Genomic DNA, 26,997 nt, shown 5'->3' on the forward strand with positions numbered 1-26,997 from the left:
TACTATGGCATATTTTCCGTTAGTTTTCTCTTTAACAGAGGTTTTGTAAAACAACAAATCTATTCTGTGACCAATTTGTTGTCTCCCATTGCTACCTGTTGTCTTCCTCTCTATCTCTTCTTGTCTTTAAAAACAGCTTTTTATTTAGGCAACTGAAAATAATGATGTGGGCAACACACAGGAATTGCTCATGGTGGACACTATTACAGTTTTACAAATTAAGATGACCTTAAATGAGTAATGTGTCCCCTTGATCTCACCTATTCTTCCTCTACAATTTTTAGTCAGGAATTATCATGCCGTGTCGGTTTCCTTGCACCTCATTCCTGACATAATTTCCTAAGGGGAAAGACAGTTTCCCAACATCCTCTTCCAATACCAGCTGGGCACTCTACCTAATACCTGGTGTGCAACTCCCAGGGTTAAAATAATAGGCATATTTTAGTCCTATCAAGAGTTGCACTGTTAATCAAAACCAAAAATACTTGACATCCTTCCTTTGCTTGGTCTGAGGTATTACCTTAATTTTTCCTTATCTCTGGATTGCAATAAGCCCTTCTTAATAAATTCTGGTCTCAGAATCTTTCTGCGAGTGAAAACCAAAAAAGGATTCAGCAGTCCAGCTGGATGCATACGTGGTCTCCTGACTTTAAGGGCTCACCACAGCAACTACATTTTCATGAACAGCAGTCCCTGTGCAAGCTTGCTGTGCAAGAAAGGTTTTCCCTAGAAGATCCCTGTTGCATATAGCTTTACCTGAGCTTCTCTTCCCTGCCATCCCCTACACGAAACACACATCTGAGCTCTCTAGTGCTCCCCAGCCTGCTGTGAACACCTAGAAGTGGTGTCCAGGATGGAGTACTCCATGGCATATATGCTATGTTAAAAACCAGGTTGCAATCACTGCCTCCTCTCATGCCTCCTCATGGCACGATTTCATGGCTGTGTGAAAGCTAGGTGAGTTAATTCTGTGATCTCGTGGCATCAGCAAACCCATCTGCATTCAGAGTGACTGCCTCTTAGACCTTCCAGACTGTTAATCATTTCTCTATGACCTTCAGCTCTCTTTCACATACTTTTTTTTTTCCCTTTTATTATGTCAATAGTATCAAGGTTTTTTTTTTCTTGCTACTGCCCTCTTCATATTACAGTGCTAAGTTTTTATCAAAGGGGTCTCCATTTCTTCCCTTTTCCCCTAAACCATCAATGATGGATAAAGTCCTTCTCAGTCTTCCACAAAAGATTTGCCCATACTGGTTTTACTCTCTGTCCACATCCAGTTCCTCCTTCAGACTCTTTCATCACTACTCCACCACATTGTTTCTCCACCTTTGTCTCTTTGGAATTGTTGAACAAAGGACATGACAGTGTTATTTAATGAATTTCTGCCCTGTGTCTGATATACCCACTTATTTAACTGATGTTGAATACATTTCTGGTAATAATGCAGAGTTGTAGAGGAGTTAACTGGGTTCTGATCCAGCCCATGACTAAAGTGATTTACTGATTTATATTCAAATGGAGGTGCATTTCTGTTCACTTGTTCCCTAGGTGCTTTACACTCCCGAAAGTGAAAATATCCAAATACATTAGTATCCAAAAAGTAAAGTTTAGATTGTCTCTTTCACCATCAGGACAGCTTTCCCCTGTGCCACCGCATGGTTAACCCAACATTGCACAGGTGAGCCAAGGATGACATTTCTGAGAAACAACTATCAGTCAAGACCCTCAGCCCTGGTGGCAATGATTTCATCTCGGTGTTGATATGAACTTATAACCACAGCTAAAGAGACCGTCTATATCCCACATTCCCATCTTATACATTTGCTTCAAAAGTGGTGCTCCGACTTGTGTGTAACCTCCTCACAAGTCCTTTCTCACATTCCTCCTCCAACGCATCGAATAATGCACAAGTGCTACACCGTGTTTTACAATCCCAGAGCAGTGGCAGAGTACTGCTCGAAGCAACTGTCACAAGCAGTAGCAGTCTTTTAGGTGATCCCTTCGGTGGAAGTAAGGAAGAGGAAATTGCGTCTGGCTGGAGTTTAAGATTAATTTAATTTTTAAAGTAAGGAATTGCTCAGGATGTAGCTTGCAATTGCCAAAACACACTGATTTCTCAAAAAAATATACAGAAATGCAAAATTTTGGTATCTTGTGGGATCTGCAGTTCTGGGAGATGTCAGTTATCACCTGCTGAATTTTCACAGACATACTTGCCCTTGCATGGTCTTCAGGAAACACGGCAAAATCCATAGAGAGAGATAAAAAAATCTATAGATCCATAGATCCATAGATCAGATCTCAGGATCTGAGTCTCTTGCAAAACACGTAGCGCTGCAGGTTGAATGCTCTCCCCATAGCCTACCGGTACGGAAAATCCATACCTTTCCTTTAATAAGAGGATTATGGGAAAGCCAACAAAAGAGGGATTTTCTCCTTTCATTTCTACTGCCAAAAATGAAAATGCTTTCCTGAACTGGGAATAGTTAAGGACACATCCTGCTCTGCTTTAACTCTCTGACACTTTCAAAACGTAGCTGGTAAGACTACTCGAGCGAAGGGCATATTATGGTTTCAGCTGATGTTGTGAATAAAGATAAGTATGAAAAAACAACTTAACAAAACTGCTGCACCGCTAATTGTCTTAACAATAGGTGAATAAGTATTAGGAAAATTGATGAAATTCTCATTCTCATCACCTCACCCAGGTGCAGAAAGCCCATGTAAAAATGCGGCAATGGCAAAAGCCCTGGAGATGTGGTTTTCAGTACACTACATGATCTTCCGCAGTCCCTCTGCTCTTGAAGTGATTTTCACCCTGCTTGAACTTTGTAAAAAAATGTGTATAAAGAAGCAAAGAAGAACATCTGAGATGAGAAAAGCAACGATGTTATGATTAAATATGTATGGTAATGCCAGTGCTTCTTGTGGAAGTATACAAGAAAAGCAGCTGGCTATTAAGCCAAGTAACACAAGACAAGGCATCCACCTCTCTGCAGACTTCTAATATTGTAAGGACAGTTTCCAAGGAGAAAGCCAATATCACTGTAATACTTACTTTTTCCAGTAAAATATATATGCTTTTGCAGAACAGGATTCACGTCTGAAGCTGTACCAACAAGAGAATTATTCATAACGGAAGAGATAGAAGACAGAACATTTCACAGAGTGAAATATTTAGACCTCCCCTTGCTCTGAGAGTGTGATCATACTCACACTAACTGGCCATACTGGGAATTGAAATGAAGCTAAATTAAGCGGTACAAACTATGCATATAAAACACATAAAGTTGATCAAAAAAGAGACCTCTCCTGTATCTACGTTTCAACTTTCAAGTTGAACTAGTTCAAATAGAATTAAGCAAAGATGCAATTAATCAGTGCTCTCACGTTGCGCTACACACACATCAATATGTGAGTGTAAAAATGCAATAAAAGAGGATGCTTAAGGGCTGCTAAATGTATCAATATTCAATTAAATAATGTTAATAAAGCCATTAAGAGAGAATTAACAAGGGTTTACATAGGAAGTATCTCTGTCTGACATTAGGTGGCTCTTTAAACATTTTCTAAAGAAATACAGTAAAAAGCTATTAAAATATTTATGCAATGCTTGCATTAGCTCTATTTAACGGGCATAGCAGCAACAATATCAGCAGTTTAGAATGCTTCACTTCTCAGCACCACATGATTATCCACCAGTTATGAGAGATAAATAAATTCCCAGTTTTAGAACGTTAATGCTTTTCATTACAAAGAAAAGATCTTCAAATCCTTCATTAAAGTTCATAGCTTCACCCAAATTGGATGCTTCCAACTATTTGTTGGGAAACTGATACTAGAGTATGCTGCAGCAGGAAGCTGGGCTGGAGCTTGCCCCCAGGGCTCTCGCCTGTTGCTCAGCAGTTCAGGTAGCCCCAGAGAAAACTCGGGTCTCGCCTCAAATCTTTGTTTGTTGTGAACTCAGGCCTTGCAGGAGAGCTTAGAAAGCAAAGGATATTATTTCATTCAAAGAGATTGTGCTGGTGCAGCAGTTCTGGGGGTTGTGGCTCCTCCTCTATTACTGAGTAACAAAAGGCCTCCTAGGACTTGTTAAATTAGCCAACGTAATGAAGTCCAATTCTGTGTTATTTGCACAGGGACTGGAAAAGATTTCATGTTTCCATGTACACAAACAAAACCTGGCTCAGCACACCAGGGATTTAAGAGGTTTATAAAATATAAAAGACATTCACATTAATCTGTTGAACAATTCATTCTCTACCCTGCCCTCTCCTACTAAGTGAATTCATTACTTATTAAAAATATATATTTGCCACCGGCCCTTTTGCTCCCAGTGACTCACTGCTGGACCCCAACACTTTGGGGCTCGGTGGTGGGGCAGTGATGCTGCCCCCGGGGCACGTCCAGCCGGGGCGGAAGGAGAAGGCACCACGCTGGCAGCACAAACACTGGCAGAAAAGTGAAGACGCAATCCCTGTTATTACAAGGATTTGGGTCCATCACTTTGTCAGTCTTGCTGTAGCAAGAAGGACGGAAAGTCTTTGGGACTGCACCATTGATCTGAATTAAATTATTATGAGGTGTGGAAATGAAACAAATTAATTCACTGCCTGGAAAAAAAAGCGAAGCAGTCCCTCTGATGCTGCCCAGACAATGGCCAGTATTTTTCTTCCAGGAATTGCTAAGCTTAGGGAAAATGCTCGTTTCTTTGTCAAGATAAACCCATCTTTACATTCAGGCATCGTCAGTGACTCCTCTCAAGGAAATGTTGCTTGCAATTTTGATGGATGCTCTTCTAAAATTGCATAAAATCCCATATTTTTTTCTGAAAATAACAGCCCTTACTATTTAAAAATATCAAACCGGTGCTACTAAATAAAAATATCTTAACAAGAACTATTTTTTTTTTTTTAAAGATCATTATACCAAATCACTGTACCTCTGAGTTTGAAGAAAGTCAAGTGCATGTCCTACTTGAGCATTATTGCCACACTAGTTTGAAAATACACCAATTTGTCACAATTTACATCCACAAAATAAAGTGATGAAGATTTTTAAAGGTGATGCAACTTCTTTATGAACAAAGACTGTACTACTCGTCAATCCAAATGCAAGTAAATGTGAAAATAGTAGCTACTTGCTTTTGATTGCTTTATTTTCAGAAGACACTAATAGCTACCCACTTCTTTAACAAAACCAAAAAAATCCTACTATCACATTCCCTCCTCTTCTCCCCAGTTGTGTTTTTTTATGATACAATCATTGCTGGTTTTTATGCTACCGCAACACTATTGTCAAGCTAGTAATGCAACATTATCTACTTTATATTTAGGGGTTTTTTTTCTGTTTATGTAGGCATAAGAGATATATTCTATTTTTCATTTCTTGTGTAGCATTCAAAATCACTTCCATTTCATAAATTAGATTTTACTTATCCAACTAAAACTACATAAGCTATCCAATGGGTCTGTGGAACAAGTTAAACTATTGTAGCTTCCACCAATCCCATCCAATTCAATCCAATCTCCAACTAGATTCATTTCAAATTTAATCAAATTATGATACACCTAAGAGGCACTAGCCAGTCCATAATGGGAGATTTGCCCATTTTCCAGCCAAATGCAGTGGGCTGAACACTCTTATTTTCATTTTTAATCCTCTGCCAAGTTATTGTACAGTCATCTTTCATCCAGTGATTGTAAGAGTGTCTTTTTTAAAGCCTGTATCCAGCCAGGGGACACATCTAATACAGGAAATGGTGTTGCACCGGACTTGACACGTACTGCAAAGAAACAAATGTGTACGTTGAATTTATGAGTCACCCCGATACATTTATTAAGCATTAAGTTGTGCTTTTACAACTGGTCTTCATCAAAGATATTTCATCTGTTAGCCAAAGCGTCATCTTTTCTAATGACTCATAATGAAGACTCATTCCATTTAGCTTGATTTTACTGGCTCATCAGCCTCTTGTTCTCAAGGGGCTAAGCTGTTCTTTTCAGCGTGTTCAACCCACATATAAGTGGCCATTAACTATACTTTCTCATTATGTAAGAATCAGCTAATCAAGACTGACCAAGAAATAACTGATGTTGTGATTAAAGGAAGAGAAACATCTGCTTGGAATTATCCAGACCGCTGTTTCAAAACTGATAAGGCATTTACTGCCTTAGTATTGAATTATAACAAGAATAAATTATCTTGGGGGGCGGTGGGGAGAATGTGGAGTTCGCTTTACCTATCGCTTGGAAAGGGAAGAGATTGAGAGCACAAAGTGCAAGCAAGGACCTATGCCGAGAAGAAAATGCAGAACCTGTCTTTAAACCACATCAATACAAGTGACAGAGGGAAGCACACAAAAATCCTAGGCTATATTTATTTATAAATATATAAATATTTATATATTTAAATATACTTAAATATATTTATTTTGTATGTTATCTAAAGAAAACTATTATTTCCATGGTTTTCAGAGACGTAGCAAAGGCTAAGTTGTAAAAATATCTCTAATTCCATCTCCTAATTCCCGTTCATTTTTTTTTCCTTTTTCTAATATCCAGAATAAAAATAACACTCATACCTATAAAGTTCTTTTCTCATGTAAATAGGGAACCATTCCCCTGAAGTGAGAGTGTGCTGCATATATGTATTTCTGATTAAGTATGACTAGGAAGCTTGCTTTAACTCATTTCTAAATACCATATGCAACCTTTCTGAAGCCAAAAGTTTACTTATTTTCATCGGAGAGCGGGAGATACATACCTCCTCTTCCTCTTTCTTTTTACAGAAGAACTGTAATAAGATGTGAACATTTTATACATAAGCACTAGTAAAACACAAATACCAGAATGCTAGTCAGATAAAACATGTAACGTGATAGAGACTGCGTTGAACCCGAACCGTAACTAGAGCTGTAACTGAACATAACTCTTCTTTTCCTTAGGGGAAAAAAGAGCATCAGATAGGAGGAGGACAGTGTGCTTTTACTGGACTAAATAACACTGAGAAAGTGCAAATATGTGGGTCAGATGAAGGAACAGGCAAGCTCCACTCTCATCCCAAGAGGACTCAGGAAGCATAAATTTCCAAAACGGGTCCCATTTAGGGAGAGTATTACAGTGTACTCAAATTACCTTGCTCTTACAAAAAGCATACTTCTATACACTGCCAGGTACTCCTTTTTTTTTTCATAGCAGGTACTAAGATAAAAGCACAGAAATAAACTGGAGCAATTTCTTGAAGGAATCTGTCTGGATTACTGAGGCCAGACATCAAAGAGGGGGAAAAAAGTGCCCTATTGCCAAGCTTATGTTTCCATATATGTATTTCCTCCACACTCGGACTCTGCATATAGGCTCTGCTTTTTGAATCATCCCTCTTGGCCGATATTGCAATACTTAGCGCTCATAAGCTGCTTTTTGTCTTCAAAATGTGAACAAATTAATCCTCACGGCTCCGCTCGAAGGAAATAAAATAAATAAATGCCGTGAGCCCTATTTCCCAGCCGGGCAGCCGGCGGTGGGGGGCGAGCACCTCCCGGCCGCGCCATCCCACCCCACCACACTTTGCGAGCGGGTATGTATTTCTTCGGCAGTGCTTTCTGCCATCCTCTGCAGCCCTGAGAAACTGCTCTGTCACTTGGACAGGAACTGACATTTTCTGGAAAGAGTCTCAAATTTAGCATCCAGGAAAGTATCTGCTTCTCCTCTGAATCCAGCACTATACAGAAGATTCTTGTCCTCAAGTACCTTGTGCCTGGCTTTTTCTCTCTCTCTTTCTTTCTCTCTCTCTCTTTCTTTCTTCATTTCACTTCTTTCCTTCTTCTCTCTTCTTCTTTTCTTTTTCTTTTTTAAAAGAAAAACTTCCATAAATAGATGCAGAGGAGCAGCTGTTGCAGCAAGCAGCACCGCAGACATGCCTGCTGCCTGAGTCACATACGCCTCTCTCAAAAAATGTAAAAGAAACCGTTACATCAGTAATGTTGAATCTGATCGTGCCCAAAGAAACATCCAGGGATCATACTCTTCTCCTGTCGATGTGGGGCATTAATTTCTTCCTCCCACTGGCCCTCCTGTTTCCCTGTATTTTGTGAGGCAGGAGGACCTAAATATTTTTAGAGAGAGGGTCTGTACACATTGGCCTCCTTACCTGCACCCCTGGCAGAACAGAAATCTTGAAATGCTGAAGGATGCCCTACTTTATCTATGGAAATTCATATACACCTGGAAATCTCTCTCAAAAGGGTTTTGAAAAAGGACAAAAAAGAGCAAAAAAGGAAAAGAGAAAAAAAAAGAGAAAAGAAAGAAGGAAGAAATAAAAAATTAAAAAAGAGTCAGATTAGGTCAAAATATATGTGGAAGTTCCTGCACTCAATTTCTGACTGAGATTTTTAAAGGAAACTAAGGTATGAACTCTTCATGAGACAGGATGACTAATTTCTTTTTAGACCCTTAAAAATATTCCTACATTCAGTTCTTCATAAACATTTATTCCTTTAAGGCTACAGGGATGTAGAACCATGTCCCAGGACCTCAAAATACAAATCACTTGGGGCAGAGTGTGTGTGGAGGGGAAAAGTCTTCTGGGACTTTCATTACCTAAACTCCATGACCACAGCATGGCAAAGCTGCCAAACCTTGGGATTTTACCATGACTATGACAATTCTTATTTTTAAACTTATGACAGAACAGAAAGGCTTGAGGATATGGATCTTAAATATCACAACAAAATAGAAGGTTAAAAAGAACCTCAAATACTGGCATTTTTTCAACTGTTGCAATTTTTTTCCAGTTTGTATTGACAAGGACATGTATTGGCAGGACATGGGACATCCTCTCCTCCTGCTGTTATCTGCTTTCTGATACATACACCAACCAGCCAAAATCCTAAGAGGGCAAACTCAGGGAAGGGACAATTACCTGGATGGACCACTATACAAACGGGTGCCAATAGCAGCAGCAATCTGACATATAGATAGTCTATCATATTAAAATATATGTGTTTTTAGGGGAACAATAAGGTGCACCTCTTCCTCACAGATGTAGAGTTTGTGCTTTGGGGGGGTCAGAGGGGAAGGGCTGAGTGGATGTTCACTCAGATGCTGACTATTAATTTATGTTTTACATAACTTTGGACATCTATAGACACAAGTCTGCCTTACAGAACCTGACCCCGTTGCACAATAGTCCTGATGAGGAACCAGTGACAGTTGTGCAAAGTGTGATTTGGGAGGACAAGTGCAGGCACCCATGCAATCACACACACATGGACAAGGAGATCGACTGTTAATGCTTCTAGGAATGATCCCCTGCAGATTACCAGAAAGGTCTGCAGCAGGTACATGGCCACTTTTGGTGGAGATCGGTCAAAAGCTGGGAAGCCAGTGCCCACTTTGGGAGGCACATGCTGTGCCCAGCCCTGTGCTTGGTGGGGATGTGGACCAGGCTCACAGGCAGGGATTATGAACAGAACTGAATTGTTCCTTTTGAATACTTCATTTCCACATGCAACATAAAATAATGGAGAATTCATCCATACACTGTACTTCAGTGTACTCTGTATTTACTAACCCTCTAAAAATAAATACATGAAACAGTGAACACTATAAGCAAATTAAATAGCTGGCATCTTTCCCTATAGAATTTTATGAAGGCAACACTTCTTCTCTCTACAAAGCCTTCAGGAGAAGCTGAGATCCTCGGAACCGAGCGTACGCCAGCAAAATGCCACCAGATGCATAAAGACAAATTCTAGAGACACTGGATGCACTGTCACATATCTGCTCTTATTCAAAGGCATTGGACCCCTGGGACTGAGCACCAAAGTGAAAACAACGAATAGAAAATTCATTAATAGCAGGTCCAGCCTCAATTTTGACTTGAAAACTTATTTACAGTCCTCCCTGTGTTTCTGAAGCCAGAAAGAAGTATCCACAAATGTTTCTGAAAAGCAGGAGAATCCTCTCGTTTTTGGCCTGGTATCTTTACACGTGTTGCGAAAAGGAGACCGAACAGCCCAGGCAGTGATGGGACACGTGACGATGCAAAGCAGAACTCCGTGCTTTCCCTTCGCTGCCATCGAAATGCTGCTCACTCTTGTTAGAAACAGATTAAAAGAACCCAACAAACAAAAGCAATCTGAAACCTGCCCAAGCAGCAGACAGCAGAAACACGTGAGGAAAGCCTGGGCCCGGCTGGATGCTCCCGTACTTCGCCTGCCAACCTGCAAAACTGGCTGTGAGGCGGTCGTTCCTCGGGTGCGTAACGCTTCTGCGCCACGTGGGCCGGCATATGACTGTCCGTGGGAGATTACGAGGTTCCCCGAAAGTTGTTTTCATCTCTTGTCCCTACCCTAATTATTTATTTTGCAGTCCCACAGGATTGCATTTTGCCTGCGTGTTCGTTATCGTCGCCATCGAGCTGGCTCCAGCCCGCCCACAGGAGGGAGCGCGCGTTCCCGTTGAGAGACAGCCCCCTCTCCTCAGCCTCTCTGCTGAGCAACGTCAAAACCAAATGCCGAAGGCCTCACACTCTGCAGCACAAAGGGAGAGTAAAACACAGTTCTGAAAAGACAATATTCTGCTGCTGCAATATATCTAGGGAGCGGAATCTAAAGCAGGCAGTTCTTTATTAAATTTATTGCACCAGCAAGTATAGTTCCCTCTATACTTGTTGTATAAGGGAACAAGTATAATTATTCTTATATTGTTATATTATATATTATTGACGTATAATTATTTGGAAGGTGAATCTCTAGGGTTGCTCTGACTGACAGACACTGAACAAGCAAACTATTGTGTTAACTTGGTGCAAAGCTGTCAACCGATGCAGCACTGGAAACTACCTTTCTCAGGAAAAAGTTCATGCAGAGAAATCAGTGCCTGCCCTGCCCATCAGACACTAATTATTTTGCAGCATGCTATGTGAACAAGGTCTGTAGTTCTGCGGTACACACAGCAATGTCAAACTTCCCCGTATCTCAGTTTTCCCAGCTGAGAAAGGGCATCGTTCCCCCAGTCCTCCACGCGTGCCCAGGCTGCAGGGCAAGGGCAGAGCAGCACTGGCTCTCCCGGCCCCGCGAACTCCCCCAGACCCCAGGTTTGGCCTGGGAAGGGAACAGGACTCTCTGCTGTTCAGGGGACTTGGCACAGCCCCATCGCCCCGCTGTTTTAAGGGGCATGGGAAGAGAAGAGGCTTGACCGTGTTAGAGATCATGACATTCAGCCACAAGAAGGTCTCCAGAACACAAGTTCCAGACCTTTTATCCTCTCCACTTCCAGCATATTATATCAGTGTATAAATATCTTGTCTCATTGTTCCTTTCTTTTGGTGTATTTATGTAAGGAGAGGAAAAACAGATCAAGAAAGCAGCAGTTTCTCTCCTGATGGAGCTGAACCCTTTCACGCCAACACACAGCTCCAAGACGACACAGCCACAGAACCTTGACTACCATTGTTAATACCAGCCTATGCTAATACTCAATTAGAGAACAAATCTTGCCATCTCGGTGCCCACACTAAATATGCCATCCTTATACCACAAAGCTATAAGAAACACCTGTACCCTTAAAGCCACAGATCGATACCATCATTACTGTAGCTGTGGTAGCTGAATCTTCACATTTCAGTGTGGTGTAGACCATTTGACCGTTGCCATTACAAAAGGGAAGAATTGTTACTTCCATTAAAGTGAAACTTTTACTGCAATTGAAGTGAAACCCCAACTGTCAGCTCACACTGAAAGGCTGCACAACAACCGCCAGCTCCAGCATTTGCAGATAAAACAGTCAGGGGTCACAGTTTTTTGGCTAAGTTACAGCACAGAATTATAATAGCAAGCATATCCTGAGAGGTCCCGTTTCTCTCTCTGGTATTTGTTTGCTTAGATTTGTTTCCTCTATCTGTATTTCAAGCCATTGATTGTATATAAGCATGTCAATTCGTTAACAAATTTTGTGAGCTATTTTCTTTGGCGCTAGAAATTGGTTGTTTCCCTGCTAAATTAATCCAGCTAGAATGTCACTTGCACACCAATCAGCACGGAAGAGAAGAGAGAACTACGTTGTTTTTTTTTTTTAACCAAAAAAGAATACAAAAGATTTCTGAACACTAAAGCCTGATTGGAACAGGTCACATTAGTACTACACAAAGATGCCTACTGCCTGCTTTTCTGACCAAAAGAACGCTGCTGGAACCTCCTCTGTCCTGGACCTAAGCTTTCAAAGTGACTTCCAGTACTGGACCATTACATCCCAATACATCCCTGGTACTATGCCTCCGCGTAGAAGTGGTAAATCTGCAAGGGCCACAATTGGAGAAGTTCTAAACTTCTGGAGATCTCTGGGATCCTAGGCGACTTAAAGGATAAGATGGAGACTTACACCATGGCCTGGGGTGGATTTTGCCTCCTGATAAAACAGAAGAATTTTTACTGGGGGAAATAAAAGGCAGCAATCTAACCTCCTATATTCCTTTTTTTATATTGCTTTGTTAAAGGCTGTGTTATAAACCTGACAAAAAAAAAGCATAAAGTTATGGGGAAATGAATAGTGAACTCTGCTTCTCTAAAACACTCGAGTTTTTTCTTTCTGTTTCCACATTGCCCTGGACACTGCCAACGGCCCATCGGCCACAACCGTGCTGGGCGCACCCTCACTGCTCCCTCTGCAAAGCCGGTCATGGAATTCCCACCAGAAGCAAGGTCCAGGACACACCTGAGATCCTGCCGACGCTGATGTCCTTGGGGCAAAGCCATCCTACCTCCATACTTGCCCTCACACGCTCTTGACTTATCTCAGCTTTTTATCTTTATCTGCCAGAGACTCAGGTATATACAGGAGTCAGCACTGAAAAACCTCTCTAACATCTGTTCAAAGTTATATTTCTTTGACATTCATAATTATGACCTTTGTCAGCAAATCATTTAAGCATGAAATTAATTTTGAAAATAAGTAATTCCACTGACTTTACCTGGATTACTCATATGTTTAAAGTTAAAAGGACACTTAAGTACTTTGCTGTATACAAACCCATTTCTGACAGAGTGTAAAACATTTCCAGTTGCAGAAAAACAGCCAGTAGTCACATACTGTTCCACTCTCCGATTCAGATTTAATCTTACAGGGGTTTTGTTTCATTTACACAATAGTAAGCCTACTTTCCTCTAAGACCCACATGCTGCAATCAACTTTAAAGGAATTTATATGTGCATACATTACCGTCCCTTGCGCAACAGAAGTGCATCGATATTATTGATGTAATGCACACCAGTAGAGTCAGCTGCTCTGAAGGGTGGTCCATTTCGCAACTGATTGACGATTTGCTGGTTCTGGAAATCTCTCCGTGTGACAAGTGTTTCTAAAACAGTTAAGGTACTACAGAGCTTAAGGTCCTCAAGAGTGCAATCATATTTTGCAACTAAATCATAGTAAGAAATGTACTTGCAACATAAGCTCGCTAGCAGGTTTTCTACAATTGACAAATTGAATTCACGGCAAATAATTTTGTTTTTGCAAATACAAATGTGCAATGCCTGAAAATTAATCACTAAAGTATTTAATGAATACATACAAAAGTAAACTTAACAGCTGGAAACCACACAGAAGGTTTTAAAACCTACATTGTGAAGTTAGGTACCAGTGACTCTTCTATAACTAACTTGTAACATCTTGCCCAATACATACGAACATATCTTGCTGAGTCTGAATATCAGAAAACACTAAACTGACATTAAATATTTCCATAGATAACAGATGGTTTAACACATCAGTCCCCCCTTGGGGTTGCCTAATGCATCTGAACCATGTTTTGAAATACAACTCGAGGTTTGGAAAATCTCTAAGGTTTTCAATAAATGGAGTTTAATGTCAAGACTACTCAAAGCAGCTGTTTCTACTAACCATGGAAAATCATATGCATTTTTTTTTTTTGCATGACCCAATGCAGAAATTATGCATTTTAGGGGTCCCATCCACTTCCACCCCCACCATTCTCCAAGGAATAACATGCTTTACGTGAAACTGCAGTAAAGTAACAGCACGCAAATCAGAGCTTCGTATGTGCTGTCACTTGCCACTCAGGAAAAGATGTTTGTCTTTCGCGCTCCACTCCTACCTAGAGCGTGCCGATTTAAGGGCTACTCCAGTGCCAGCATCGGTGCTTTCAAGATATGTGAGCCGCATATTTCATGCCAGCATCAGGAAGGTGGAGCAGGCTGGAGGGGACGGGGTCTGTATGTACACCTGCGGCCTCAGAAGCCTCTAACCTACCTTAGGTCCAATCTGGCCCGCTGCCGCCAGCCCTCGTTCCCCACCCTCTGCTCTGCAGAAACGCACTCACCCATTTCTCTCCTGGACGCTATTTTGCACCCCGTGCGCCTGCAGGAGCCCCTGGAAGCATCAGCGCGTCGACGCTGCGTGCTTCGTGCCCCGAACGCCTCCCCTCTGCTGCCGCTCGCCTGGCCCGGCCCGGCCCCGACAGCGCGCCGACGAAACGCAACCACCGGCTTCCAGAGACAAGCATGGAGGCCTTGAGAGGCCTCGCCCCGGGGAGCGCGGGTCGTCGCGCAGACTGAGGCACCGCGTTATTTACAGAAACGGGTAACACGCGGACCTACGGGCACACCCGCCAACGCAACTCCTGCACGGACTTGCAACACTCAGGCCCTTATTTCTTCTGAAAATCCAAGTCAGCAATACATGAGAAAAGGGAGAAATGACTCTGCAGAACCATGACCGACTTTTTCTGTGGTTTGGGATCTACGAACTGCTTCACATCCCAAACACGGGCGAGGCTAATTGCCGCCTTTTAAAATACTCCCTAGAAGCTCCTGCTAAGATGAGGAACCTCATGTTGTTAACACCACACACAACCCTTCTAGAATGCCAACCTTCTGGTGGACATCCCACCATAGAGATAGGTAACTAGAAAATAGTCATTGGTAAATACTGTGTTTCTCAAGGAGCAGATCTCAACATCTCCCCATGTGGTTAGTCAGACAGACGCTCATGGAGTTCGTTTCCTGTGCTTTCATGTCCTACTTTTAACAGAGGTGGAGATTGCATCTTTCAATTTTCTAAATCTGACATTATTACAGGTACAAGAGAGTTTGGTATGTTCAGCAAGGCCTGTATTAGTAGTTTTATGTTCTTTTAATCGCTGACATGGAATGTAAATAGTTTCCTCAATTGCTGCATACTTCCCATTCCTGAAGGAAGGCACACCCTTTGACAAAGATTAAGAGAATATAAAGTTAAATCCCTGTTTACTGAAGGAATTAAATCCTCCTCCAATTACTGAAACAGAGCAACCTATGCACGGGGGATCTACACATCCCTCAGGGATAGGAAATTAACAGCTAAGGAACATTAAAAATAACGTAAAGAAAGATCAATATTGGGGCTTGATGTTGAATAAAGTGAGCTGGATTTTATCACAGCTGGGTAATGTTAGGGTTCATCCAAGAGACTGGAAATAAAAAGCGTTTTGCGTTGTTTTAGTACAGAGGACTAAAGGGGTGCCCCATCATTTTCCACTGAAGTTGTCCATCACCGGCCCAAGGCAGCATGTACCCGGCCTCCCTTGGACATTTGCTTTCACAGGCACATTCCTTCCTCTTAGCAGATAAAGCTGTACCGCTTACATCTATGGTCTCCCTATTACAGTAAAAAAATACCTCTGCTGCTTTTATTTCACAGCGGGGAAACCTACAAACCACACATATCCTTGCTAACGTTTATCAAAAGTTTTCCCTGGGCTGAGAGTGATCTTTAGTTTTCCTTTGACAAGCAGCATGTAGCTGTCCTGATCTGGATTCCCACAATATATTCCTGAGATGTTCCTAGAGGAAAAGCAGTCGAACGGTTGAGAGAGTAGACTAAGACTTCGATGACTTTTGTTCTGCTTGTCATGGACTTCCAGAGAAGTGAGTTTATTTCTGTGTGGTTCTGTACCCCTTTGTGAAAACTCTTCTGGCTTCTGCCTGTGGGACCATGTCTCCTGGTGTCCCTCTCTGAAAGTTTACAGACATGAGTGGGAGCTGTCAAGAGCACGTGGAAGAAGATGCAGTATTTACAGCCCACGAGTAAGGGCTCAAGCTCAGCTTTGGTCACAGGCCTCGTGAACAGTACAAACATCCCACCATCAGCCCCTTGCCAACAAACCCAGAGAGCTCCTGTTTAAAAATCCAGTAGAGATTAAGCCCAAATGCCTGGCGTGTCTTCCCTGAGCAGACACCGACCGCCGCTGCATGGCGGCAATCATGGTCGCAGCGTCAGGAGGGGTGAGTCTTCCAAAAAATGTTCCAAAGACTGTAGGATTTTCCACATTACTGTAAATAAAAGGACTTGCCACAGGAAAGGAGGGCAAACCCAAATCAAATAAAAATAACGATCAGCAGGAAAACACTGAGAGGCAACACGTCTATCTGCCGTCCCACGTAAATGCAGATGACCACAGAGATTCTTGCTCTACAAGCAGCGTGCAAATGCACGCGATCCAAACCGGTATAAAACTCTCTCATTAGGGGCCTGTTCCACGAGGGACCAGGAGCAACCTTGGCCCCAGGCTACTATTGAACCACGAAATTTCAAATTATAACCCTTCTTTGAGAACCCCCAGTACAAAGCGAACGTGCATCGAGGCCACTTACTCGTTTCTCTCCAGACTGATGACTAGACGTTTGCTTTCAGCTTGTATTACGAACTGCAGCAGTGCCGGGTGATTCTGAAAAAGGAAAAGAGCGATGGCTGAGTCCAACCCCAGAGCCCACCAGCCGGCACCACCCTCCGCCCGGGAGCCGGGCACCCGTCTGCCGCTGCAGAATCAGGCCCTGCGTGGGAGGGTGTCGCAGCTCCTCAGCCGCAGCTCCGCGCGAGCGAGTGCCGAAGCCGGCACAGCCCTGCCGGATTTCCCACCCGGCTCTTCTAGACGCCCTTCAGGAACCGCGTCGCTTGCAGCTTTGCGCCTCAGAGCGCGTCTTGCCCGGGGAGATCAGCATAGTGAGGCAGAGCACGTCAGCTCCAGGAGACCTCTGACGCCGTTCTGAATGTTCTCGTTTTCCTCTCCATCTAATAGCATAGCTACACTAAACACTAATACCATCTCTTGTAAACGCTCAGTCTTGCTGTACCGCTTTTTACAGCGAAGTACACGTAATCGGGTTTGAGCTTTGTCCCTTAAGGCTGAACCTGCTACGTATTCACGTGTAGAACCGCACATGTGATCTAAGACCATCATGAACATGAAGTACAGTCCTGATGAACTATTTTTCTCTATAAACAGCTAAATATTTTAATATGTATTTTATAACTTCTAATAAATAATGAAGCTTAGCTAAAAAAAGGATTGGTGTTGGAGTAACTAGAAATATGGTCAACAGTATTACCAAGTATCTCTGTGAGAACAATAGACAAAATATTTGTCTTATGCAAGTATTTAAGAGAGTTTTCTGAACAAGACATCAACAGCAGAGCACACGGAAATCCCAGTTGCACTCCGGCATGGAGCAGGGCTCGGGACATCTGGATTGCATTTCAGCACCACCACGACTGCGTGCAATCTTCAGATTGCCCTTCCCCTGATTATAAAACAAGTTCTTTTTCATCTCAAGCATCCGAAGGTAAATCCATTGGGTTTTTTTGGAAGCTGTGAAAGAGTGTCGGAAAGGTCCGGTGATCCGTTCGCCCTCGGAGGCCGGGGGGGATCGGAGGCTCGAGCACTTGTTTGGGGCAAGGGGCAGAGCACCTACACAGGCTCTTGAAACTGTCCTTCACACGAGAAAGCACAGTTTACGATATGCTAGTTACTCTTAGTCCAAAAGACTGAACTCACATATATCTTAAGACTGTTTACACTTAACTTACATTTCATTAAACAAACTTACTGGATTGTGAGGCAGTATTTCCTTGTTTTGAAATTCCGACAGTAGCTCAATAAATCAAAATAAATAAATAAATAAATAAATTTATTAGTAAATCAAAATCAAATTGTTCTGTACACTCAATACGCTTTTCTGATGATTTATGTCAGCCAATTGTAACATCGAAGCAGGATAGCCTTAGGGTTGTAGTATTTAATTGATGCATGGAGAAATGAGTCTGAATTTGTGATCGCTACAGCGGTGCCTCGATGGGGTCTGGCTGCGTGACAGTCACAGCACCCCGCCCATGAAATTCAACGTTTTTTAAATCATTTGGAAAATTGTAAATGTTTATTAAAAAGTGAAATTATGAGGAGGCTGTCGTAGACTAAACAAAATTGTAATTTTGTTATAATAAAAAATAGCTGACAACTCCCCAGTGCTCTCAGACTTTATTAAGCACAGATTGTGACTGCGATACCATCGCTTTCTTCTAAGTGTCCTGCCCCACTGCTCGTGCAAACTCAAACATGTTTTCCTTCTCCCCACGCAAAATAGCAACAATATTGAAATTCTGCATCTATGTGAAATTTTCAGAAACTAGATCCCACTAGACTGGCAAACAAAAGCTTCAGACTATCCTAGGCATTCAGCAAACACATGGGAGTCATTTATTGGCATGAATATTTAGAAGCACTGCCGATTGCCACTTCAATATTAGCGCATTGGTTCCAAACCCCGTAAGATACATGTACTATAGAGTTCTGAGAGAGTAAAACACCATTAATTACAATAGAACACAGTAAATAATTAAGATATTGCAGTAGCACAAATGGATTCTTTTCAGCTGAAGGTCCTCTGTTAATATGTAAATGATAACTGTGTTTATTCATGAGTTCACAGTGGTACTTATTTGACAGTCAGTTGTAAAGTTAAAAAAGCAGCTGCAGAATAAAACAGACTGTTACAAGACAAAAACATCTCTCACAAGATTCCTAAAGCTGAAACTTGTTATTATCAAGCACTGTAATGTCCCCAGTTAGGATGCTATACTGCTTTCCATGAGACCCAGGTTCAGATTCTTGCTTTACCATAGATTTTTCTTTCAAACAAAAGGCTCATTTTCTTGTTTGCCATCCAGGAAGAGATGAAACTATATTTTTTTCTTATTCTGACTGGCAGACATAAGCACAAATACAGTAAAACTTACACACCGCTCAGGTGGTATGGTGATTGGAAACACATAAGCACTTAAAATGGTACATTTCTAATGTGAAAGAAAAATAAATCTCATTCAGAAAGGGTGTTTTGGGTTTGTTTGGTTTTTTCCTCCTTTTTTAATGTATATACTCGTGAAATGAACTCAGACCTTTCACTTTTCTTTTTTGCAGCGGTGGTGAAGTCTCCCCTGAAGTATTTGTACGGCTCTGCTACAAGACCTTAAAAGCTCATTTCGAATCGCATGAAGCACCGGAATACTCTCTCCTTACAATCAAGGTTTTCAAAACCTAGTTGCAAGATGAAATAGGAATTACTATAAACACAGATATTAGATCGCTGGTTTATATTTTCTATTTAGAATAATTGAAAAAGCACATTTTGAGGGCGCATACTCTTCTGCTCAGGACATTTCAGAAAGAACCACTTGTTATAAACCTTTCTTAAGAACTACCAAAACTAAGTTCCATGCTGATACCGAAAATAAAGCGAACTTTATGAGAGTAGCATTATTTAAACCATAATAAATAATTTTGTATGGTTCTGCCTTCTTTTCTCTACAGACTTCTGTTTTCTAGTTCTTTCTACTCTTAAACTACAATTTGCTGCTTCTTTTTGGCAATGTCTTTTGTGGCGTAAGAGAAGATTTCATCAATGCACACACACTGTTCCCTGATATCCTAAGAGGATAACTGACTTCAGGATGATTGAAGTAGTACTATCCGTGACTTTCCCCTCTTATTTAGAGCATTTTCTTTCAAAATCTACATTAAATTGTATTGGCAGAAAAGGAAAAGTATTTCCCCCAGCAATTTGCTCTTTGCTTGTTTGCTTGCTGAGGGATGTTGGTTCGAATTGGCATTAGTGGAAGTTACTCCATATCCTGAAAGAAATTTGTGAAACAATAAGGTAAGGCCAAGCAAGAATTCTCGCTCATAAAGCGGGAAAAAAAATGAATTAAGCACTTCTTGAACAACTGGAAGCTGGTGAGACAGTAGCCTACTTCCGAGTCAGAAAAATTCTCTTGGAATTAAAATCAATGTGCACTAATAAAACTAGTTTAACCAATACATGTTTTTAAGTACTATTACGTCTGTTGGGTTTTTTCCCCTTTTAAATCACATTGATCTCCAGATTCTTATGCAGAAAGAGAAAAGAAAGGATGATTTGGGGATTAAGGGCTTCCCCTGTGAACCCGGAGACAGAGTTGGGAGCCCAGCTCTACCACGGACTTGGGTCTTGCCTGGGACACCTGTGTTTCATTGCAGAAACAGCAAAACCCTCCAGTTGAGCCAACCTGTGGCACCTCAGCTCTTTCTGTGCTTCACTTACCCTTTCTACCTCTTTCCTCCAACTCGCCTCTGCAAAATGGACATGGCAAAAGTTTTCATCCTCCTGTCTTTGACTACTCAGCACATAAACTGTGCTCAAGGCATGCTGCCTAAATACAGAGGTGAGCAAATAAGTGCCTGCCTTCTGGTGAAGGCATCAAGGCATTACAAGAATGGTGGCTCAAAAATAGCAATAAGACTTCGTTCCTTTAGTTGCTCACGTTTTATCACATCACCATGAATACCAAGACAGAGTCTCACTAGCAGATTTTGAACTCCTCATACTTTCAGGGATTACTTTCTAACAATAATGATACGATAGACTCAAAAAAAAAAAAAAAAAAAAAAAAAAAAAAAAAAATCAGTTTTTATGCCTGAAATAGTAGTAGCTGTCCATTTGGAGTAGATTTGTTCACCTTGGTGGCATGCCCATTCTGGAATTTGAATACAAAGTAGTTGTCACTGAGCATATTTTTCTGCACAGTAATCTAGGAAAAATTCTTAATCATTGCTGGATCACCTCTTCCTTTGGGCTGTGGAGTTGGCATGCACTGTGCTACATGGCGGTGCTGTGAGCTTTTCCTATTATACTGACTTAAGATTGGGACAGAATACTTCAAGTCATTTCTTATTACATTTGAAGAGATAAAACTGAAGAAGTGGACAGTCCTAATGCATGTGTCTTTCCTCTCTATAAAAGATATTTTATTGGATTAAGAGACATGAGTTAGATGACACCATACAACTTTATTTAAAGAACATTCTGGCAATTATAGAAGAGAAATAAAAGGAAGTATCTATAGGCAAAGGAAAGAGTGTAACCAAACTCAAAATAGCAGCATTAATTCATTTGGAAAAAGAAATGCATTTTCAGCTGTATCAGATGTCCAAATCCAGTATTTGAGACTAGAGATCAGCACAAGAAATACAACCAAAAGGGATGATTCTACTTCTCTGGTTTCAAAGTTTTAAATTATATCCTACCATGGCAGACTGAAATAGGCAGGTTTGTTTAATCCAACAAAGTGGTTTCCAGTCACCCCAGAGCTTCTATTAACTTCACTAAAGCCAACCTTGCACCAGGGCTGACTCTGCGTGTGTGGTCAAGTTGACCTACACCCACAAAGTGCCTGTCACATGGCAGGCCACAGATTGCACGAACTGTCCTGACAGGTCACTGGTGGGACACTCCTAGGCTGAAATGAGTCAAGATGGGCAAGATGGTAAGGAAAAAACCAATTTTAAGGAGAACTATAGATTGCAATCAGTTGTATGCAACCAGGCTCCTGACATTCAACATGGACCAAAAATAAAAACACAGCAAAAACCCATAGGCTGTCACATTTAATAATTAGTTGCCTGGGCTTTAGTTTGAAGTAAGAGAAATAACGTCATCAGTGACAAGCACAGGAGAAGAGATTCTGGAAGCCACTCCAGCATTGCACAAAACTTGTCATGGCTGTACCAGACCATAGTACTACAACGCAGTACAATTTTCCCATTGAAAAAATGGGAAAGAACGCAAAGAACGGAGAGATGCAAGAGAATAGTGTCATTTATTTTGAACAGCTACCACAAAGCCAGCCTGGCTCTGATATTTATGTGGTCATGGATGGTAGCTTAACACAGTGTTAAGGCAGTTGGATGCAGAAGCAAATCAGTGTTTGTTTACAAAAGCAGTGAGAGAAATAGGAAAGAGACATCTCCATATTGGGGAGAAACCAGAATAAGTTTCTGAAACTTCAGCATGTATTTAGAATGAAACTAAGTACATAGCTTTGTACAGCTTTGTACAATAAAGCAGGGCTTATAAGTTGGGGACAAACTTTTCAGCAGGGCCTGTAGCGACAGGACAAGGAGCAATGGTTTTAAATTAAAAGAGGGTGGATTCAGGCTAGGTATAAGGAAGAAATTTTTCACAATGAGGGTGGTGAAACCCTGGCCCAGGTTGCCCAGAGAAGGTGGTAGATGCCCCATCCCTGGAAACATCCCAGGTCACGTTGGATGCGGCTTTGAGCAACCTGCTCTAGTTGAAGGTGTCCCTGCTCATTGCAGGGGGGTTGGACCAGATGGCCTTTAAAGGTCCCTTCCAGTCCAAACTATTCTGGGATTCTTATTTGTGCAGAAATTACCTACGCACAACTGGCCAAAGACAGCTAACAAAGACTGTTGCCTTTCAGTTATTTGGTTTCCCCGAGCATTAACACAGGTCCAACCAGAGCTGATGATGCGATAGTCAAAGTACTCTATCAGAGGATATTTGGGGGTATTTTTTAATCCAGAATCTTCAGCTGTGCAAAAAGCAACACCATTTACTGTAAGGAGAAGACCCTATTTACTTTCTCCTCTATGCTCCTGAAAAAGAAATTCCAACACAAAAAAGTGAGGATCATAAGTTTATGTTATCTCTTAAGCATAGTTCTGGCAATGAAGGACTTGAGAGATATATCAGACAGTTATACTCCACACAAATCTAGATGCTTTTTCCTATATCTGTATAGCTAACATCAGGAATTAGAAATTGTGTAACTGCAGAAAGAGTACGCTATTTCCAGCAGGGATAAATTCTACACCGTTTTCTGCTATCTATATGAAAATACCTTTCCCCCCCATTATTTGTCACACACTGATGTTCCATGCTTGTGCCTTCACAAGCTAAAAGGTATGTTTATAGGTATCACACCTTTAGGCTGATATTATCCCTCTAGTAGCGGTAATATGCAAAAGCGGAAAAGCTGGAAAACCTGTAAGAAATAATGCCACCTAGGGAATCTTACCAGGATAACTGGAAATCATTCCAACAAATGCAAGCTGTATACAAAATATGTAAGTAAGATAAGTAAGATAATTACAATTGGCAACAAACAGTATAAATTGCATGTGTTGCTTTTAAATCAATAAGTATTTCTTCCTTTTCTCTTGGCTTTAGTTTAGAAGTGAACAGAAGAGGCTACGTTTCTTGCAAACACCTCCAAACCCAAGTGATATTTCACATGGACATGAAAAGTATAAACATTTAATTCATATTGTTTTGCAAGTTGCTAAGGGCAGTGAATTCAGCTGTGCTTTCCTTGCTGTCAAATGACAAGCACGTATCCCTGTGGCTGTATGTAATGAGTAGCAACAAAAAAACCAGTGTTTTGCAGTTTGGGGGTTTTTTTTTTTAATGGCATAGCAAAGAATCACAGCCCCTTAACAAATTGGCTGAGCCAGTCCAATAATGTAGGAAACCAAAGAACTTCCAAGTTTGTTCCCAACTTTAAAATAAAGTGATTCTTTCAAAACAGAATGATCATACTCTTCTCTTTCTTGCTGACTGTGCAAACAGATGCAAGATTCTTCTATCTGGAAGGCATAATCTCTAATCTATTTTTTTCATTTTTTTTTTTAATTTTTAACCCTTTTTCTTACTTCCTTGTATAACAAATCATTCTGCTGCTTGGAGGTAGCCAGGCTTTTCCACTCTCTTCTTTTCCTGCTTCCTACACTGCTGCCCACCACAAGCCAGAGCAGAAACCATCGCACGTGAGGTCCAAGAGCAGGGATATGGCAAAGGCAGCAGCTCTGCTGCCCCTTTCCTGGCTTCCTTACGGGAATAGGAAACTCCGCCATGGAGCTCATGTGACATGCATAAAACAAGAGCAACGGGACAACCTTGGGAGTGAACCAAATTCAGCAGGCTTCTCTTCATAAGCTAAAAAGATTTTTTAAAATAAAATTTAAAAAAAAATAAATGCTTTAAGTGCACTGCCTCTCTCTCACTGGCAGTCCCAGCCTCTGGCCATCAGGTTATTTGGCAACATCTGCTGAAGCTCCTACGAATCCCTATAAAGGGCTTTTTAAATTAACAGTTCCTTGCTCACTGTTGGTGTCCCAAGATCCCTACCCAGAGTTAAAAATTCAAGCAAATAACACTCAGGAAAGAGGAAACTGAGACATTAATTGTGCCAGACCAAAATCAATAAAACTACACAGCTCTAGCACAGAGTTTCCTGGTTTCCATGCAGAAATACAAAGCTAATGACTACTCTGGGAAAGGGAAAGCACGCTTACAATTTAGCTACATCCTTTTTGTGAGGTATTCCCGACTTAATTTTTTTTTTTTTTAAATTAAAGAATAACCTAGCTAAAACATGTTCAAAATGTCATAACGTTATGGATCAAATACTTCAGGAGAAAATCCAATATAACCATTTTGATGTTTTAAAGAAATCTACATCCTCTGAGACTGAGTCGTTACGCTATGAACTTATTTGGTGTCAGTACAGAGTCAGGCAAAAGCTAAACTCAACATTTACACCATATTTTCATGGCACTGAAGTTGCACTAGTACATATTTATGTGCATTTGGCTAGCTAAACAGGGATTAACAGAAAATTCACAACTTTATACAGTAAAAAGAGAAAAGTAAAATGTGCTCTTTCTTTCTTTTTAATTAAATCTAAGCAGCCTTGTTTTTCAAAGCAACTATCCAATTATCTGCTGAACCATAATAGTAAAAATAGGTCAAAATCAATACTCCCTTTTCAGAACAAACTTTGAAACAAAAATCTTTCAGAGATGACTAAAAACAAGTTCAGAGAACAAACATTAGTGAATTATGAAGAAGGGGACTGGTGTTGCCAACACTTTGAAAAACCCAATCGGGAGCGAGCTCGGCTGTCCTGCGTTTCAGGATGTGGTTTGGGAGAAGGATGCGTGCTGTAACACAAACCAGCCAGTGCGAGGTATTGAATCCCTTCCTGTATCTTTGCAGCAGGATGGATGCAAACCAACATAAACCAACATTCAGTGTGTATTTATTACGCTTCTCTGCGTTCCTGACGACCTGCAAGGAGTCTGCTCTGCATCTGGGGGCGGGTGATTCGTTAGATTCATGAATCACAAAGGAAGGAAGAAAGGAAAATGCAACAACATATGGTTTTGACTGAATGGAAATGACTGCACCAAACTGTGAACTCAATTTCGTATTAAGAACAACTAATAAAAATAATAATAAAGAAATACATGCTTTCAGCCAGCTCTCGTGTATGGCAATGTATCCCAAAGAGATCCCCACTTAAGGTGCTGCCTGCCATCTCTTTGAAGGACTATCTCCTCAGCTTGGAAGCAGGTCAAGGGCAGTCGTGCTTTTTAATCTGAGCCTGATGGAGGGGTGTGTTGTTTGCTATCACAATCCGTTCTCTAAACTGGCCAGAACGACCATGCCCTGCCTGTCCTCTGACACGCTGCGACCCCACCGAAGAGGTTGGGCAGGAGGTTGACTGCATCTATGCAGATATTAGCTTTTTGAGAGACCTGCAAACATAAAGGTCTTTTTAATATTAAAAAAAGACTTGTTGACTTCTTGAAGAGTCTGGTTAAAAGCCCAGTTAAGAAAATAAATCCTGCCCTACATTTTTCCATACTGTGCTGCCCCAAAAGGTTAAAAGAGAAGTACCCACAGCCCCATAAGTCTCTGCAGGAGTGTCCACATTGTCTTAGATTCAGAAAAGGCAACTAGATACCACACGGCCTTGGAGGACTGAGAAGCACATGGCGGCTTACCCTCCTGGTACCTGTTGCTCTGTCAGGTCTCCTCATGGCAGCCTTGTGCTACCTCTGGACATCCCTCTTAGAGGGATGTTTAGCACCTGAAACATTCAGGCCTATCATCAGAAATCTTTCCGACTCAAAAACAAACTAAAACCTGGCACAGGAATGAAATAACCTGGAATTTGCTCAAAGTAAACCCATAGTCATTATACAGTATTTACACTGTACGTACGAATCACAACTGTTCATTTTGCTATCAAACAGATGGGAGCAAAAAGTACCTCATTGTTGGAATACATTATGTGCTGCTTAAACAATGCTTTGTGGAAGGCTGTGCAAAGAAAACAAACTTGCCTGTTCTGTAGTAAAGTGTTACAAAACAAAACTGAATAGAGCTGGCAGCTAGCAAGCAATTGCAGTGGGTCTGGGTAGTCTTAGTTATTGAACAAAACTCGTTGCAGGCCGTCCTTTGCAATTTGGGTAATTATAATGTGAATGAACAGCTGTTGATATTTGCCAATTTAAAATGTACGTGAACTTCTTTGAGCACTATGCCATGTAGATTTAGTAGATCTCATTTGAGGGTAAAACTATGTGTAGCTTTAGAAGTAAAATTCCTCCTCTTTGTAAGGACACTGGGGACAGTGACCTCCTTTTACTGCAAGTTTGATTACAACATCATATTCTTCCAATGTACTCAAAACCTCAAGGTCAAGCATGGACTGCATCAAAGACTGACTAGCTACCCACTGCCAGGTTATTTTATGCACTTCACTCCCTTTGTCCTGCCATACTTCTCTGAGTATTCCCCTCCAATAGCTCTACATTTTACCACCCACATATCCACCGTGTTTTCAAAGAGCTGGAGCTGAACAGCAAACCTGACCCTCTTTAGAAACATCTCTTCTCTCCTCCTACGGACGTAATTACTGCACATATATTGGTGGGGAACCCACAAATGTGCTGTGCACTGTGGGGGATAAGAATTATTACAATAATTACTGCTAAGTTCCCAAAGATAAGAAATTACATGTCCTCCAGATTATATCT

At 41.3% G+C, this 26,997-nt stretch overlaps 1 protein-coding gene across 2 annotated transcripts in view; it reads right to left on the reverse strand.

The window, feature by feature from the left end:
* Positions 1 to 26,997, reverse strand: part of ADAM12 (ADAM metallopeptidase domain 12) — a gene marked incomplete at its 3' end in the record, with an annotated part of 184,960 nt that overhangs the window by 120,258 nt on the left and 37,705 nt on the right. For both annotated transcript variants that reach the window (XM_082002344.1, XM_082002343.1), the window contains exon 3: positions 16,655 to 16,728. In XM_082002344.1, the coding sequence (XP_081858470.1) occupies positions 16,655 to 16,728 (74 nt within the window). The remainder of the gene's footprint in view (positions 1 to 16,654; positions 16,729 to 26,997) is intronic.

Source organism: Phaethon aethereus (genome assembly GCF_964289735.1).
Source record: "Phaethon aethereus genome assembly, chromosome: 7".
Classification (NCBI taxonomy): domain Eukaryota; kingdom Metazoa; phylum Chordata; class Aves; order Phaethontiformes; family Phaethontidae; genus Phaethon; species Phaethon aethereus.